The sequence below is a fragment of the Crinia signifera genome, chromosome 6 (assembly GCF_055691185.1).
Source record: "Crinia signifera chromosome 6, ASM5569118v1, whole genome shotgun sequence".
NCBI classification, from domain to species: Eukaryota; Metazoa; Chordata; class Amphibia; order Anura; family Myobatrachidae; genus Crinia; species Crinia signifera.
In genome coordinates this window covers 273,329,291-273,348,448 of record NC_139222.1, presented here as the reverse complement: position 1 = coordinate 273,348,448, position 19,158 = coordinate 273,329,291, and the positions used below count along the sequence as shown (strand labels likewise).

The 19,158-nt window shown below is 45.7% G+C and overlaps 1 protein-coding gene across 1 annotated transcript; it reads right to left on the bottom strand.

The window, feature by feature from the left end:
- Nucleotides 1-259: 259 nt before the first annotated feature.
- On the bottom strand, nucleotides 260-5,225 carry LOC146009354 (uncharacterized). Its single transcript, XM_083149643.1, has 7 exons — nucleotides 4,973-5,225; nucleotides 4,625-4,789; nucleotides 3,881-4,544; nucleotides 3,244-3,498; nucleotides 3,003-3,125; nucleotides 2,226-2,909; nucleotides 260-1,563 (listed from the first exon to the last, which is right to left on the bottom strand). The coding sequence occupies exons 1-6, from the start codon at nucleotides 5,126-5,128 to the stop codon at nucleotides 2,227-2,229; spliced, it is 2,046 nt and encodes a 681-aa protein (XP_083005769.1). The 5' UTR covers nucleotides 5,129-5,225; the 3' UTR covers nucleotides 260-1,563; nucleotide 2,226.
- Between the last annotated feature and the right edge of the window lie 13,933 nt (nucleotides 5,226-19,158).

Genomic DNA, 19,158 nt, shown 5'->3' with positions numbered 1-19,158 from the left:
GAATCCGGTGTCAAGACTCCTACCCATCCAAACAGTCAATAACCTGTGCCCCCCGTCTGTTTTCCCTTGCAGGATGTGCTGTGTGGCTGCCGGACCTGCTCAGTTATGACCCTTCTGCCTGCTCACCTTTACGGATGGATCTGTTGACGGTGGGATTATCTGCTCCTCTGCTGATGAAATTGGTGAGTATGCTAATCTGAACCACTGCCCCCCTGTAAAGTGTGTGCGCTCAGTGCGCATGGGAATCCGGTGTCAAGACTCCTACCCATCCAAACAGTCAATAACCTGTGCCCCCCGTCTGTTTTCCCTTGCAGGATGTGCTGTGTGGCTGCCGGACCTGCTCAGTTATGACCCTTCTGCCTGCTCACCTTTACGGATGGATCTGTTGACGGTGGGATTATCTGCTCCTCTGCTGATGAAATTGGTGAGTATGCTAATCTGAACCACTGCCCCCCTGTAAAGTGTGTGCGCTTCCGTTCTTAAAAAATGTCAGGAAACAGAGGTTAATATTCTTCCTTACCATATAACTTGATTTACGGATGACATTTTGGCAAAACGTGATTCATTTATCTATATTTTATTCTTGAAATTAAACTTTGTCCAAAGGGGTGGCCTGGAAAATCTTCTGAAAATGTAGGCTGCTGTTATTTAAATTAGATTTGTAACCTCTAGTTCCAGGCAAGGTAATCTGGAAATGTCCACAAACCCACACTCCCATAGATATTACCTTTCTCTGTTGTTAGCACATGCCCAATTAAAGTATGGGTCTCTGATATGTAGCTATGTAGGTAGTACAATATTTACAAATACACATCTGCAGACATGTGATCTTGTGGCAACCTTTGCATTTTATTATGCACTGGTTAAAGCATTGCGCATGCTGGGGGCATAATCAAGGATAACCTAGTTACACTGCACACTAATTTTCCTGTGCCACCTAAACATCTGTATTATTATTTATCCATCTTATCTGCTCCAAGTATATTCTGTCATTCACCAACACTCATTGCAAATGTAGCAATCGTTCTTTTCGCACATCTGAACAAAACCAAACCATATTTCCTGATTTTTTTTTTATTAAAAAAAAAAACTTGTACGCTGGTGGCTGTAAAGATATTTCCAATAGTGCAAGTTGGTCATCCTGAGTAACTGATGATGCTGAACAAGCTTTTTTTTATTCTGTCACTCTAAAATGAGGTATCACCTATAAGCGATATCACATGCACATTACTATTGTAGCCAGACATTAAACTTTTCAAGCGTACTCATATTTCTGCTTGTTGACAGAAAATTTAACATTATTACGATTATTTTTTATAAATGCTGTTATTTCGTAAAAAATTCTAACATTTGCGAACTTCTTCTGTCTTTAAAGGGTGTTGTCTTCAGAATATTGAAATGAACCTCAACATTGTACTGCAGTTCAAAGCGGACCATCGAACCCAAATTTTGAAAAAGTCAAAGAGATTTTAAAACAAATTTTGTTCCAGAAAAAAATAAAATTAAAACTGGTTAAACTTTGAAAGAAATTCTTGTTTTCTTCACAATTCCTCAAATGGACATCTGAAATGATATTGATAAAGCGTTAAACAAATTGCTGTTGTGTGGGTAAAAAGTGAGTACAAGCAGATACAGCTGAAAAGGCCATTAACACATCCCAACATGGCAGTACCCTGTACTTCTTCTCACCTACATTCCATTATGGGATGTGGGTGAGAACTCGCACAAAGGGCACTGCCGTGATGGAATGGGAAGTGTGGGTACAAGCAGATACAGCTGAAAAGGCCATTAACACATCCCAACATGGCAGTACCCTGTACTTCTTCTCACCTACATTCCATTATGGGATGTGGGTGAGAACTCGCACAAAGGGCACTGCCGTGATGGAATGGGAAGTGTGGGTACAAGCAGATACAGCTGAAAAGGCCATTAACACATCCCAACATGGCAGTACCCTGTACTTCTTCTCACCTACATTCCATTATGGGATGTGGGTGAGAACTCGCACAAAGGGCACTGCCGTGATGGAATGGGAAGTGTGGGTACAAGCAGATACAGCTGAAAAGGCCATTAACACATCCCAACATGGCAGTACCCTGTACTTCTTCTCACCTACATTCCATTATGGGATGTGGGTGAGAACTCGCACAAAGGGCACTGCCGTGATGGAATGGGAAGTGCTCAAAAGGATATTTTTATAAAAATTAGATGGACAAAAATGTTACCCTATTCTGGTGGTGTAATACACTCCTCTTCATTTTCAGCGATCTTTGAAGCCAGCTTCTCAGTCGTGGAAGGTGATTGTATTGGTTGCCCAGATACTGTTGCTGTTGGAGGATAACGGCCCGGTGGCAACATTCCTGGAAACCCCGTATACATTTGTGAATATGAATAGGTTGCTGAACCTGCTGTAAGGGCAGTGGTCTTTCGTTCTAACTGTTGATGACTTGTTTGAGCATGGTGTGAATCCGATCTACGTTGAGCTTTATTGGCCATGTTCTCAACAATCAATTTTAAAGATGTGGCAATCAAAACAGAACTTGATGCTGTCTGACGTTGGCATTCTGCCATCACATTCAAATATGTTGCAGAATGTTGATTTGCCTCTGAAATTAGCATTAGACTACTTGCTTGACATGATGTGTTTTCTACTAATTTGTTAAGCGCAGTCGCCATGATTATCATAATATCCTGAGATGCTTTGTTGTCTTTTTGACGGTTAACTTCATTCTCTTGCACTGTGGTAATTAATTCTGTTAATGAAGTTTCCAGGCTACCCATACTTTGCTGTAAAAGAGTTTGGAATGATTTGTGTCGATCCTGCATTTGATCAGAGAGAGCAAGGATGTGCTGATATTCTGCATCTGGAATCTCTTTGCTAGTTGTTACTTGCACCCTTGGCTGTCTTGCTGTGAATAAAGTTAAACAAATTACAGTTATATGGTTTAATAAGTAATTTAAGAGTTTTTTAGATGAATGTTATTTATCAAAACACTAATTACCAATTGGTGTAGAAGCTGCTTGATGCTCATCATTCTCTTCATTGGAATTATTTCCGATCAAATCTGGACTAAAACATGGATCAATACAGGAGGACATTCCTGCAATGTTCATTGGATTGTCATCTATAAATAAAATTATAAATTGAGTTGTTTCAATATATATATATATATATATATATATATATATATATATATATATGTACACCATGGACATTCAACTGTGGAAAAATAAATATTGTACCTTCAGTCGGTGTTGGTGCATTTTCTACTGAATCAACACTGTTTCCTCGTGATTTAGTTTGATGCAAATCTCTTGATGATGTTTGTTTTTCAGGTAAACTTGCTTCAAAACCCTGGAAAGTAGTCTCCGCTGAACTTAAAAAACAACTTGGTATGCTTAGCATTTCTTGGGTTCTACTGGGTGTAAAGGCGTTCTTTTGAAGTGCTGTTACAGCTGTTTCATTACAAATGCTTTGACCAATAACTGGACGATCATCTGCAAATATAATTTAAAAAATCATTATCATTTAGAAGAAATACTTATGAAATTATTATGTAACAATATCAGGTCAATAAGCACTGATTTTTTTTGCTAGTAGTTCAAAACACCACCCATTAACAAAGTATAGTGTGTCGACAGCGTTGCATAGCCGAGCACTTTGTAACGCCATCATAAATGCTGTTCATCTGCGAAAATAACCTGCAGACGAATAGCTTTCCAGGTGACATTGACGCAGTATATCGTGTGGCAGCACACAATGGGCAGCCATACATACTTGAGAATTTGGCTTAAACCTCAGTTTCGATCAAGTTTCATCTCAGACCAGAGTGTTTGGGTCATACCTGAAACTTGAAGTGTAAAATAAAATTGTATTTACCTATTTGCCTTCTTTTATTGTTTCTGTCTTTCATTACAGATCCTCTTTTCCTTCTGGAAGGCTCCTCTTCGTGCACAAAATCTCCCTGACGTCTGGAGTCAATTCTGCCTGCTACGCCTGTAACCATGATTGGGTTTAATCTTTTTTTTATAACTTCCTCCCATGAAAGCCAATTCACTTTCAGTTCCGGCCCTCCACCGGTCCCCATTTCGTGCCTTCGTTGAATTCCTAATTTTTTTTTAGTTTGACGACGGCAGTCGTTATATCTCTTCATGCAATGCTTTGCATCCCTGCGTATTCCAGAAATCGATGTTACTTTCTCAGCAATTGTGTTCCATATTTTTCTTTTTTGTCTAGGAGCAGTAGTTTGTGCCCTTGGCCCGAATAGCATGTCGTAGTAACGATCAACTAAATCAACTAAGGCAAAGCTTTCTGACTCATTGAAACGGATTCCTCTCTGCATCTTCTTGCAGTTTTCTTCTGCAGATCCATCTCCGGGAGAATTATGTGATCCACCTGCATCTGAATTTCCATCATTATCACGATTGCCTGTATGCCTTGGAGCTTGTGGTTCTGTACAACGTATTTCATGTTGGTGACCATCTTCTTGACGCCTGTGTCGAACAGTTGTATCATGCCTACGAGAATGGGTTTCTTCATTTTGCTAATAAAAAAGATACAAAGCCAAAATATTAGCATCATTCTTTTGAAATAAAAACAAGAAGTATACAGTATTTAACTTACTTTGGTTTGAGAATTTGCAGAAGTATTTTCCTTTCGGCGAGATGATGATATTTTTGATCGCCACAATCTAAATTCTTCACTGTCCTCCCAAGCATTATCAAATCTTCCTAGCGATTCCTCAGATGTCGAATTTTCATAAAGATTAGGGCTTCTCATTCTTGAAGTCTGCGTAAATAATGTACACATGCAGCCATTGAAACAATAAATATAAAATCAATGTAAAATAACAGGTAAAGTCGGACAACAATTGTGACATGCCTATAAGAAAATGAAAATTAATTAAATACATTTAATGGACAGTGCATGTGAATGCAATAGTGGGGTGGTACAAATTGAGGAGAACATTACCTTTCTTTTGGACTTCCTTAATTTGTTGCATTCTTTTGTGCTTGGACCGGGCACATTGTTTTCCTCTGTGTCTTGCCCTGACTCATTGGATAACCTCCGGGAATCATCCGAATGTGCTTCCTGCTCATTGAAATGTCTTTGAGAGTTCCTCAACATTTCTATGAATGAAAGTGAAATATGTTCAATCTCAACTTATCACACTAATGTTTGTTGGAAAAAAAACAGGGACAATGCCAATATTGACCCCACATGGTACCCCAAAGACATCATTCAGCAGCCCTGCAGCCCCCAAACAAACCTTACAAGCAGAGTACAGTAGGTTAAGAGCCACACCCTGATGTGTGGTGGCAAAAAAACAGGGACAATGCCAATATTGACCCCACAAGGTACCCCTAAGACATCATTCAGCAGCCCTGCAGCCCCCAAACAAACCTTACTACAAGTGTACAGTAGGTTAAGAGCCACACCCTGATGTGTGGTGGCAAAAAAACAGGGACAATGCCAATATTGACCCCACATGGTACCCCAAATACATCATTCAGCAGCCCTGCAGCCCCCAAACAAACCTTACAAGCAGAGTACAGTAGGTTAAGAGCCACACCCTGATGTGTGGTGGCAAAAAAACAGGGACAATGCCAATATTGACCCCACAAGGTACCCCTAAGACATCATTCAGCAGCCCTGCAGCCCCCAAACAAACCTTACTACAAGTGTACAGTAGGTTAAGAGCCACACCCTGATGTGTGGTGGCAAAAAAACAGGGACAATGCCAATATTGACCCCACATGGTACCCCAAAGACATCATTCAGCAGCCCTGCAGCCCCCAAACAAACCTTACAAGCAGAGTACAGTAGGTTAAGAGCCACACCCTGATGTGTGGTGGCAAAAAAACAGGGACAATGCCAATATTGACCCCACAAGGTACCCCTAAGACATCATTCAGCAGCCCTGCAGCCCCCAAACAAACCTTACTACAAGTGTACAGTAGGTTAAGAGCCACACCCTGATGTGTGGTGGCAAAAAAACAGGGACAATGCCAATATTGACCCCACATGGTACCCCAAATACATCATTCAGCAGCCCTGCAGCCCCCAAACAAACCTTACAAGCAGAGTACAGTAGGTTAAGAGCCACACCCTGATGTGTGGTGGCAAAAAACAGGGACAATGCCAATATTGACCCCACATGGTACCCCAAAGACATCATTCAGCAGCTCTGCAGCCCCCAAACAAACCTTACTACAAGTGTACAGTAGGTTAAGAGCCACACCCTGATGTGTGGTGGCAAAAAAACAGGGACAATGCCAATATTGACCCCACAAGGTACCCCTAAGACATCATTCAGCAGCCCTGCAGCCCCCAAACAAACCTTACTACAAGTGTACAGTAGGTTAAGAGCCACACCCTGATGTGTGGTGGCAAAAAAACAGGGACAATGCCAATATTGACCCCACAAGGTACCCCTAAGACATCATTCAGCAGCCCTGCAGCCCCCAAACAAACCTTACTACAAGTGTACAGTAGGTTAAGAGCCACACCCTGATGTGTGGTGGCAAAAAAACAGGGACAATGCCAATATTGACCCCACATGGTACCCCAAAGACATCATTCAGCAGCCCTGCAGCCCCCAAACAAACCTTACAAGCAGAGTACAGTAGGTTAAGAGCCACACCCTGATGTGTGGTGGCAAAAAACAGGGACAATGCCAATATTGACCCCACAAGGTACCCCTAAGACATCATTCAGCAGCCCTGCAGCCCCCAAACAAACCTTACTACAAGTGTACAGTAGGTTAAGAGCCACACCCTGATGTGTGGTGGCAAAAAAACAGGGACAATGCCAATATTGACCCCACATGGTACCCCAAAGACATCATTCAGCAGCTCTGCAGCCCCCAAACAAACCTTACTAGCAGTGTACAGTAGGCTAAGAGCCACACCCTGATCTTTGGCGCAAAAAAAAGGACACCCCAAACCTGCACAATAAAACAGCAAACCGCAATTTCACAAAAAACATACATTCTAAAATTGCATTTTAGAATTGTCAAATCTATCAAACCGGCCACCCCAAAACTGGAATTCATCCCTGCACACTTGTCATCATAAAAAACATATGCAAACAAAATAAAACAATTACATTACACTCAGTTTTAAAAAAAAGGTTAACCTCAAGACCGCGAGTGATTCCAGTGCTCTGCCTTCGTTTGGATATGCTTTTCCAGCACACAGTCCACGATACAAATCAGCGCTCCGCAGTGTTCCAAAATGGAGGGTAAACTACGCAGTACACTACGCAGTACTCTTCCTTATATAGTAAACGGGCGAGGCTGGGTAGCGAAAACGAAACGCCCAGTTTTCACTTCATTGGTTAGTTTACGCATTTAGGCGTTCCACGAAAACGAAACTTTGAATACACGAAAAATCGAAATTAGTAATCGCGTCAGTGTACCGAAAGAAGAGAAAGGTGCGAAAAATCGTAAACATAACCATTTTCGCACAACATTGAATACGGCCCCAAATCTCTCATTTTCTGAATCTCTCATCCTACTACACTTCACCCATATAGTCATTAGTCACACATACATACTTCCCAACTTTGGACGGAGGGCTCATCGGTCTGTGTCTAGGAAGGCCAAAACCTCATCTCCTCCCTCCCATCGCGTCTGGGTGCAGGAGAGTCACCAGCACCACGGTTCATCACGGTCTATAGGTGAGAGGGGGCGACGTCAGGTAAAATATCAAGCGACACCAGCATGGCAGTAGGAACCACACTGTGCTGACCCCGTCACACTACAATGGGGCATAGCCACACCCATCACGTAGTCACGCCCAGGGGCGCTGCCAAATCAGCCGGGCCATGATAAAATGGAGGGGGGGCTCCCCCACCGGGCGGGAGCAGGGCGATAAGCTCCATACCCACCCAGATAAAATGCAGCAATGGGGAGATGCAGAGGGGGTCTGGGGGTCCGGCTATATCTGGGAGGATTGTCCACCTTACCGGGGGGGCCAGGAGGGTAGGCAACCCTGACTCATATTTAATACCGTACATATGGAAGCTCTCCTATAATTACAGAGCAATAAATAAGTAGTTTCAAAGAAATTAAATTCTGAATCTTTTTTTTAAGAATTCCCAGTGTTTGCTGTTCCGTTATCCCGAGCCGGCACACATGCGCATGCAGCTGGGAATATTCCTGGAATACCCACATCCAGTCTAGCAGGAGATATATGTTATGCGCCCTGACAGATGCAGCTGACAATATTCCCAGAGTGCTGTCTCTGCTCATTTATATGAGAGCTGGAGGCTTGGCTAAGACTGCGGGAGGACTGGCACAGCGAAGGACATAGGACAGTGCCTGAGGCGAAAAAAGTCATCTGCCAGCTAATAGCTATTTTAGATGAGAGACCTTCTTAACATCATTGTCCATGGAGTGCGTGCACCATCCATCACGGGTCCGATTCATGAATAGAGACCCCGAATTAAATTTACGTCTACGTGCGCCAATCTAATAGTACACTACTAATACTACAAGCAAATGATATAGCAATCACACTGCTGGGTGCACAGGTTAGAGAGAGAAGGCAGCGACGAGAATGTTAGAATAAAATACCAGGTTTTGAGGTAAAACAAAGTGTACGGGGAGTGTTATTATTTACCGGAAAACGCTTTAAATATTTTATGGTGGATTCTTTTTGTTGTGCTTGGTGTTTCATCGCCAGCAACTGTCAGAAAGTGACATCACCAATACATCAGGGTTGCCTACCCTCCCGGAATGGCCGGGAGGCTCCTGAAAATCCTGAAAAAGGCTCACGGAAAGGTGGGCAACCCTCCTGGATAACGGCGCCTCCCCACCCCCCACATCTCCACCGCGGCAGCATTAATTTCCTGCGATTCGCAGCTTTTCGGGGGCGGATGCAAATTGTGCCATTAAGCCCCGCCTCCTCCTTGAAGACCCTAGCAGGTGCACAGGTGCACTCTTTACTCACTGGCAAATTACAAAAGATCCACAGGTGGAGCTAATTATATCACTTGTGATGCTGTGAGGAGACCTGGAAAACGTTAACTGTTGGTAGCTCTCGAGGACTGGAGTTGGCTAACCCTGGTCTATGCACTTACATTACACATTACACATATGTTACCTTATGCTACACAGGGCTATGGTGTGTTTTCTATGGGTGTGGGTTGTTAGGTCTACACCAACTAGGTCAACAAGCATTGGGTCGACACCACTAGGTCGACAGGCAGCAAGGTCGACATGGGTCTAGGTAGACATGGCTCAAGGTCGACATGGGTCTAGGTCAACATAAGCATTAGGTCGACATGGGTATGGTTGACAGCCAAAAGGTGGACATTGGGTTTTTCACTGTTTTTTTACCCGAATGTCGACATGGACACAGTTTGAAGTGCACCGCATCCCCTCGCTTCGCTCGCAATGCTTCGGGCACTATTTTATTTCCCCACCTTGCCCTAGTGGATGGTAGGGCATGAAATACCGCCTGTCGGCACATGTCGGCTCAAAAAACAGTGAAAAACCCCATGTCGACCTTTTGACTGTCAACATAATGCTTGTGTCGACCTAATGACCTGTCGACCTAGACCCACGTCAACCTAGACACATGTCGACCTAAACCCATGTCAACCTTGCTGCCTGTCGACCTAGTAGTGTCGACCCAATGCTTGTTGACCTAGTTGGTGTAGACCTAATGACCGTATTCCGTTTTCTACAGTGTATTGCTGTTATCAATCTGGTAAATTGTCATGCATTTATCCAGGGGCCCAGCCCATGCTTCCTCTAATGCAGGAGATACTATACACGCCTGAACAGGTGCATATGGGTGCCGGTGTAGTGATTGGTCTGCATTAGCCAATTAGGTCTCATATGCAAATCTGCATTTTCTGGGCATATGTGCAAAATGATCCACCATGGCCCCCGGTACAGTGCTGTCTATGGGGCAAATATACTTATGCTGGGTACACACCAGGACGACTAGGGCCCGATCCCCACAATCTAGATCCAATTCCGATCAATTGGATGTAGATTGTGTGCTGATTGGGCCCTTTTCTGACCTGGTGTGGACCGATACCGATCCGATGCGCGGTCCCGCGGGTCGGTCGTTATTGAGATCCAACCTGCTGCAGGTAGGATCTCAATGACGACCATACAGCCGGGTGCGGGTCGCCATCGGATCGGACCCGCTCACGGTGCACATCGTGAGCGGGTCGTGCCCCCCCGCGTCATCGTGAGCGGGTCGGACGAGACACTGACGACCCGCTCACGATGTGCATCGTGAGCGGGTCGTCCTGGTGTGTACCCCGCATAAGACGAGTTCTACTGCAGATGGGACGTTGTTCACAGCAACCAATAAAATTCTCTCTATTATCTTTTGGAAGATGCTAAATAAATAAGCGGTAGCATCTGATTGGTTGCTATGGGCACATGTACACCTATTTGTGAGCCCATTGAGCATAGAACTTCCGAACCAAAGCTCCCATTTCAGGACCATGGACAGCGGCATGATGTGTGTTGCAGCAGATTGCACCTTTCACAACGCATCTATAACACGGCATATTGCCTATTTTAAAGCGTGACAACAGGGTTCTAGCTGCAGTGTGAAAGCTCCATAGTCAAAATACCGGGTGAAAAAACCCGGTATTTAAACCTGTTTAAAAAGAAGGATCCTACACGGTTTACAACTGAAGAACTGTATTTTGGAAATGTCCTGCGTGTGTGGCCAGAGTTGGGTCCTATACACCTTGCGTGGGCATGAAGATGAGCGGGTAGCTGCATGCGGCCACATGTGAAGCATCTAATCAGGGTCATGATGGGCAGCTTTGTACTTTGTATTTGATCACATGACTTTTCAGTGACGCTTCTCGTATCATTTATACTGGAAGTCTTATGAATCTCCATGCCATTGAGGCCGCCGGGTGATTTGCACAGTTAAGGTGGCCATACACACGCAGATTTATCTTCAGATCTGGCTGGTTGGAACAAAAACATGGTTATGGATGAGAGCAAATGACAGTTGACCATTTGCTTGGAAATGCTGGAAAACTGCCAAACTGTCACTCATCCATAACCATGTTTTTGTTCCAACCAGCTAGATCTGAAGATAAATCTTACTAGTGTATGGGCACCTTAATATGCCAGCTATTGATTCGACGAAAGATGAATTAATTGGCTGTAATAAAGGGCTTTTCATAACACGTTTCTCTCCAGCCGGTGATTTACAGTTCTGTAGATAAATGGGGCACATCCGTGGTCCGGTCATCAGGAAGTATTGCCACTTCTCAGTGATTTCATATCACTCTTTGCTCTCCTGCTCAGCCGTAAGAATTATTAGGGGCAACGAGTCTCTTGATGGAGCTTACAGCTCATTGGTACTGAAAGCCAGGACTTTACAAGAACACATTCAGCAGCACCATAGAAATGAAAAGTAGAAAATCAAAGTCTACAGGATTTAATAGACGCTAAGGGAAAAAGTCCAACTGTGCAATTGTAATCTTGGGCAGTTTTATGGCAGGGTGATTGCAGGGAGAACCATTGTCTGTGCTGTGTGGGTACGGTTGGGGGCCCCCTGGGCCTGATTCAGAGGCGATTGCAGATACAGCCATGAGAGCAGCTATTGCTTCAGCCACTACTGTGCGTCTATGATAATCCCCCAGCTGAAAGAATTCCCTATTGGTAATATGGAACTGTGCATATCAAGACGCACCATTGGCCGCAGCATCAGATTGCACCAGCCCTGTAGAGGCACAGAACGTGTTCACAGCCGTGCACACAGGGGGAAAAGCATTCACCATCGAATGATTGTTCCCCCTGCTCGCAGCACTGAGTGAGCCAGGACTCGGTGCTGCTAAGGACATGGGGAGAAGGAGGCCGCTGATGACGTCAGTGGCCCTCCCTCCTGACAGCCGGGGAATGCCTGCGGTTTATGAGGAACAACCCAAAAAAAACACAGACTGCAGGCCCCCAAATGGCCGCCCTCTGACAATTAAACAGCGAGGGGCTTGTGAACACAGGCGTTTGGAGCGTATGTATGTGCACTGTGCATGCACGGTCCTCCGGTTATCGCTCAGGCTTCAAATTCACAGCCCAGCAAACAAATCTGAATCGGGCCCCATGGTACAAATATCATGTGAATCGGGTCCCATGGTACATCGCTATATACAGATGGAGCAGCCGCTGTTCGCCATCCGCCAGAAGCGGGCTTGCGCGACCCATACTGAGGGAGCCCGACGCTCCCCTGTAGATCCCTGCACCCCCCGCCCTAACCCTGCAGGGATTCCACCACCCGCCACCAAGTGAAGGGGATGCGTGTGCATGTGAGACGCTTGCGGGTCCCCGTCAGATGCTGCGCCTCTCCGCCAGCTCAGGGAATCTGGTGATGGCTGAGAGGTGCTACATCTGGATACATATTTAATTTTATACATATTTTTATTGAAAATTTGTTATTCATTTTTGTATAAAAGGAGGTATATAGTGTTACAGAAAATGACAAAAGGACGCCAACGTCTGCACACTTCATCAGCTACAGCCCATAGAAGCCGGTATGGAGCGGCTTCCTTCAGGAAGAAAGCTCTGATAATTGCAGCTTGGTCTGGCAGTCCCAGAGGGAGGGAGCACATTCCAATGGGACTTCCTGTAGAGTCGACTGACAGGTAGGACTACAAATAGGAAGTCACTGCCAGTCACAGTGAAGCCAGTGCAGTTATGGACAGCTAAAGACCATAGTTACCTCCCCTCCTGCATTCTGCAGGAGACTTCCTGACATAGCAGCAATCTCCCTCTCTCCCTCATTAGTCTAGCAATCTCCCTCATGTCACCTAGCCCACATTACACTGTTACATCATAGTTACCTCCCCTCCTGCATTCTGCAGGAGACTTCCTGAAATAACAGCAATCTCCCTCTCTCCCTCATTAGTCTAGCAATCTCCCTCATGTCACCTAGCCCACATTACACTGTTACATCATAGCTACATACCCCCCTGCATTCTGCAGGAGACTCCCTGACATAGCAGCAATCTCCCTCTCTCCCTCATTAGTCTAGCAATCTCCCTCATGTCACCTAGCCCACATTACACTGTTACATCATAGTTACCTCCTCTCCTGCATTCTGCAGGAGACTCCCTGACATAGCAGCAATATCCCTCTCTCCCTCATTATTCTAGCAATCTCCCTCATGTCACCTAGCCCACATTACACTGTTACATCATAGTTACATACCCCCCTGCATTCTGCAGGAGACTCCGTGACATAGCAGCAATCTCCCTCTCTCCCTCATTAGTCCAGCAATCTCCCTCATGTCACCTAGCACACATTACACTGTTACATCATAGTTACCTCCCCTCCTGCATTCTGCAGGAGACTCACTGACATAGCAGCAATCTCCCTCCCTCCCTCATTAGTCTAGCAGTCTCCCTCATATCACCTAGACCACATTACACGGTTACATTTTTGGGGAAAAAAGGAATGAGAGATAGATACATTTACATTGAATCATCAGCACCATTTCCCAGCACTTTACCAAGTATAGTAGCTCTTACTAACTGCTTTGGGCTCATCTACATTTGGATATAAGTCATTTTAAAAGATTCCTCTCAGATGTAGCAGTACACACCCACGCCTGCAGGTGCCACATTCACAATCTCTTTTCACAATCTCTCCATATTTGGAACTAGACACGCCCTCTGGGTGGAGCATGACACGCCCCCTCAATGGAGCACTGCGCAAAATTGTATGGATTTGCTGGTATTTTATCACTTTTCAAGCTTAGTGCACTTGGTCCTATGTTTGAAAATGGCAGTTAGGGGCGGACTGATTGGTACTTTATATCTCTCCACTGTATCTTACTCCGAGACTTACGGGGTCATTCTGGTTGATGAGTCCACCAAACCCCGCCTTGCGAATGGTGACCTGGCCTCCACCCATTCACAAGGGCGATTCCCTCGCAGGGCCTGTAAATGGGTGTTACACAGTAACATCCACTTGCAGCCTAGTGGGATCCACCCTAACATAACAGTAACAGCAATCTCCATCTCTCCCTCATTAGTCTAGCAATCTCCCTCATGTCACCTAGCCCACATTACACTGTTACATCATAGTTACCTCCCCACCTGCATTCTGCAGGAGACTCCCTGACATAGCAGCAATCTCCATCTCTCCCTCATTAGTCTAGCAATCTCCCTCATGTCACCTAGCCCACATTACACTGTTACATCATAGTTACCTCCTCTCCTGCATTCTGCAGGAGACTCCCTGACACGCCCTCTGGGTGGAGCATGACACGCCCCCTCAATGGAGCACTGTGCAAAATTGTATTTCGAACTATAATCTGCATGAAACTAGTTTTCAAAAGTAGGCAAGTATGCAAAAGACTTACTGGGGGATGGCAGATTTTAATCGAGGGCTGCAGATAAAATCCGGCACTGGTCATAGGGGAAGATGCATCAAAACGTAGTTACAGTTAGGGGCTGTACGTATCTCTCTCCGAGCTTTGATACCTCTCCACCACAAAGTGAATATTTTGATTCGAGGTTTTCAGAAACATTTCCGTTACTCCACCACAATACCATCCCCTATGTCGGCAGGTGGCTTCGGGTTTTTAATTTTGTTCGGTCTCTATGACTATAAACCTTTATTGTACCGACTCGCTCTCCCCTCCTCCTTCTTCCTAAGCTTTCTCAGCAACTGACATCTGTGCCTGTCAGGGAGCGTGAATAATTTAGGGCAGGTGGAACATTTTTCGCAGACATGAGTGCTTTCCGCTGTGAGCCCACTGCTTCTATAGGCAGCAGGTGAGAACAGTATTATGAAAAGACTTAAAGCAATTCCGATTCAGCCTTTCATTATTATCAGATTTCCAGCCGATTTCTGAGGCCTGAGATCAGCAGCCAGCGGTAACCTTTGGCTCACAGCGCCAGATACATGTATTATAGCGCCACATTTCTGGGCTCGCACGTTTCAGGACCTTAGACATGTCAACCTATTTTAGGTGTCGACCCAAAGCATGTTGACCTAAATTGGGTTGGCCCAATGACCCATACCCGTTACCAAACCGCCGACGGAACGGAACGACATAACAGTAATGTCATCGCCAACAGTGATTTGCTCAGCCTGGCACCATCTAGTGGCCTCCGGCATGCATAACATTTGAGTTCCCTCATAGAGGTGAGGAGCAGCGTTCACCTTTTATTAGATAGTGCCGTAGAATGTGCCCGGAAATATTTGCTAAATAAATCCAAACAATCCAAGGCCAATCCATGAGAGCCAAGTCAGCAGGGAAGGGGGGCGGGGGGTGAGTTATTGGGGGCGGGGGCGCTAGATGAAAAATTAGGCTGGTGTGGGGGAGTGGTTTTAGTAATCCCATCATTGTGGCCACGCCCCATCATGGCTACGATGACGTGATTCAGTGCAAATCACGTCACCGCTGGGGTAACTGGTTGGGGCAGCCAGATTCCAGGAGGCTTGCCCACCGTTCCACCTTGCCAGGAGCATTTCCAGATTTTTGTGAGCCTCCTGGTCATTACAGGAGAGTAGGCAAGTATGAATTGGGCAAATTGAGGTGTGTTGCTCATAGGAATCTTGCTTTGATTTCGTATAATGATAGCTACAATCTGATTGCTTTCTGGGGCAACATCTCCGCCTCTCATTAAAAGATTTGATAGGCAAAAATGTTCCCTTCAGACTCCAGCCCCACACTGCCACCAATACCCGCTATCCAGCCCCTTAAGTGAAAGTGTGCTAGGGATGGCCGTCACTGCCATTGCCTTGGTTGGCAACTGGCCATCGATAGTGGTACATATACTATGCAATGGATGACCATCAATATTTTTACCTATCGATGGTCATCCATTTTCTTTGAATCAAAACATGGGGCTATGCTCCGTATCCCGGCCCCCTGGGGGGAAAAGAAAAATAACTATCTTTTGATTCTTGATATCAAAGGAGGGAAGCCGTCTGGTTCTCCCCCCATCGATGGCAACACTATTCTACATTGCAATAAAACCTCAATGATTTAGAGTCACATGGCCATCCCTAGCTTGTGCTAGGCTGGGGAGAGAGGCTGTGCTGCAGCAGCATTTTTTCTCTCTCTGTGCATGGCTCTCTGCAATGGGAGAGTGGGCCCAGTGCCCCTCCATCAGACCCTGGCTGGGCAAAGAGTACCCGCTCCCCCTCTGTCGGTGTCACTGGGTAGAGCCTAGAGCCAGTGGCGGAACTTGCGAGTGGTTGGCCCAGGTGCAACCACTCGCAATATGCCCCCCCTCCACCAGCCCAACCCAAGTTCACAATATGCCACACAGCAATGGATGGCAGCAGTGGGCCCCTTAGTCCTCAGGGGCCCCGGTGCAATACACCTGCTGCACCAATGGTAGTTCCGCCTCTGCCTAGAGCAGGCTTACAGTATGTAGCCTTTGACTTTCCATTGATCATGGAGACTACATGTTCTGCGGCTTTCCATACATTTGTTAAAGATGTATACTACCCTCATGAATGTTAATGTATAATGTTCCATATTTGGAATCCTCCGTCCCAGCCTTGCGCAGCCTCCTCAGCAGCAGCAGCAGGTAACATCACGCTGTCTCCGGAGTTACACATATCTCAGGTTACTAGGCCCTGACTAATCTCCAAGTTATCGGAGCAAGGCTTATAGTGTCATTCACAGTCACACGCTGGGTTATACCTGGCTTCTGTCTGCTCTCCTAATCGCTCCGCAGCCTGGAGAATGCCACTGTGTCATTCTGCCAAGCAGCCGTGCAAATATTTATCATTCAGTGTTAGAGGTGGGATATCGTCTGTATACCTGCAAATATTGAGGATCCCCCAGATGTACCATAGAATGGGCAAGTCTCCTAGCCACCTGCCTGCACCCACACACAACGGCAGTAGGGTTGGGGGCATTATTGCACCATCGTGGTCCCACCCCCTGCCTCACAATGCATGTAATCTCAGCAGACACCAAAAAAAACCATTAAAAACGTATGTCGACCTTAACCCTTTGCAGTCCAATTTTTTTTTACTAAAAAATGGTCTCCATTGAATGTTGAACGATGTTAATGTTTTTATTCTAAAGTGGCTTACCACTGAATGTGCTACTAGCGCTAGGGCTGTTGAGCCTGACTAGATGTTGGACCTGAAAGGGTTAAGGTTGCGTCAACCTTCTGTCACTGTCAACCTAGTAGGTATCGACCTAGACATTTGTTGACCCATTATCCCAGAACCATAAGCATACCTCCCAACATGACCCTCTGCAGGAGGGACACATTGCTCTGTTTCTGGACTTTCCTCTTCATTTATGATTTGCCATCACCTGTGTTCAGACACCATTCTTATTACTTAACCTGTTCAAAACAGGTTATATCAGGGTTGCCTACCTGACCCTCTCATTCAGGGATGCAATGCTCTGTTCCTGGACTTCCCTGGTAATGTAGGATTGCCATCACCTGTGGGGAGCCAGGTAATTGATAAGAAAGGTGTCTCACCACAGGTGCTGGCAATCCTACATTACCAGGGAAGTCCAGGAACAGAGCATTGTCTCCCTCATGGAGAGGGTCAGGTAGGCAAGCATGGGTTATAGCAATCATACAGTCAAAGTCCAGAAACAGAGCATTGTGTCCCTCCTGTAGAGGGTCATATTGGGAGGTATGCCATAAGGCAAATGCTAGTCTCAGCCTTGACCTCCTTCACCTTCTGTAATTGTATGCGCCGGAATGTGCAGGTCCGGAGATGCCCACTTTCAGTGCTCGTTGAGGGTGTAATACCTCTCTTCCTGTGAAGAATGTCTCCCTCCTGTAACTTGTTGTAACCCTTAATATTTATGGTTTCTGTCATGTCCCTCCTTCCCTTCTCTGCTCCAAACTGTACATGTAAGTCCTCTGCAAATGGGTATTATAATAAAGGGGCAGAAGGTAGTGGCTTAAGTATAGTCCTGCACCCCCCCCCCCCCCCCCCTGCCCCGCGGATGTGTTCTGACATTAGAGTGCTGCGGCCGATTTCAGTGCCACTTGGTTTGTGGACATGTGATGATTGTCTTTTTAGGGATTTCCCTCTGACACTCCTTTGTGGGTTGTAATCAGTCTGATTCTGTCTGATTGCCATTACTTTGATATCTGCTCTTTGCTGCTTAAAGGAACGTATTCATCTGTGCTATTTGGCAAATCTGCCAAGGGTCTCTACAGTCCAATTACCTGTGCTATTAGGAGTCCGGAGCTCTGTCAGTGTGTCTCCGCAGTGCAACTAATCTGGGCTGTTCTGTAGAGCTGCCCAACCTCTTTTTACTGCGTACAGTATATCACCTTAGGAGATCTGACTAGCATATATTTGCACTGCAATAATCTGTGCTTTCAGAAAACCTGTCAGCATTTTTTCTGTGCTAAGCCAAAACCCTGTTACTTGTCAGCATTTCCCCCTTGTACCTGTGTCATCTGGAAGATGCATTTTTATTTGGGCTACATAGGAAACTTGTTACCAGTCAGCATTCTCTATAGTGAAATGAACTGTGCTATGTAGAAAACCTGTTACATATCAGGGTTTCTTCACTGGACAAACTGCCTGAGTAATTTGGGATAATCATAGTTTTAGTATTCCTAGTTAGTTGGCATATTTAAATAGGGCATTTTGTTCTTAGTGCTGGGTATGGGTCATTGTGTCGTCTGAATGAAGCTCGACCGTTGAAGTTCAACAGGGTTTTGGTAGACAACTGAAATACAGATGGAGCCGGCCTAGTTCTTGCAGGGGCTGGTGATTCTATCGCCAGCCCTCGCCAGCGGCCGGCTCTCGCCAGGGGCACGTGTGCGCCCCGTGGCTATGGTGATTTCTCTGCCCCCCCCCCCCGCCGTCTCCCCCGGTGCCCCTCCGCCCCCCACGCCATACTGGATGGTAGGGCATGAAATACCGCCTGTCGGCACATGTCAACGCAAACAAATGTGAGAAACACATGTCGACCTAGTGACCTTATCCCCACTTAGAGGGGTGGATTATAGGATGAAAGGCATGCTGGGAACATACCTGCCCATAGTACCGCTTCCTACAGCGAGATAACGCGATTTCACACTTCATTTCCAACTGCAATAACTTGGGCTCATTTTCTTAAGCAATCTCCAAACAAATGTCATTAACTCCAAGTAATTAACTGAACCCAGGTGATTGCGGTGCGGATAAAAGTGAGAAATGCAGATGAAGAGCATTA

What these genes read in the sequence shown, in the direction of transcription:
- LOC146009354 (XM_083149643.1), bottom strand. Translation starts at nt 5,128, where the DNA reads ATGTTGAGGAACTCTCAAAGACATTTCAATGAGCAGGAAGCACATTCG. An exon ending in TAAGGAAGTCCAAAAGAAAG is followed by an intron (nt 4,790 to 4,972) that starts GTAATGTTCTCC and finishes TTATTTACGCAG; the next exon opens with ACTTCAAGAATGAGAAGCCC. An exon ending in AGCAGCTTCTACACCAATTG is followed by an intron (nt 2,910 to 3,002) that starts GTAATTAGTGTT and finishes CTTTATTCACAG; the next exon opens with CAAGACAGCCAAGGGTGCAA.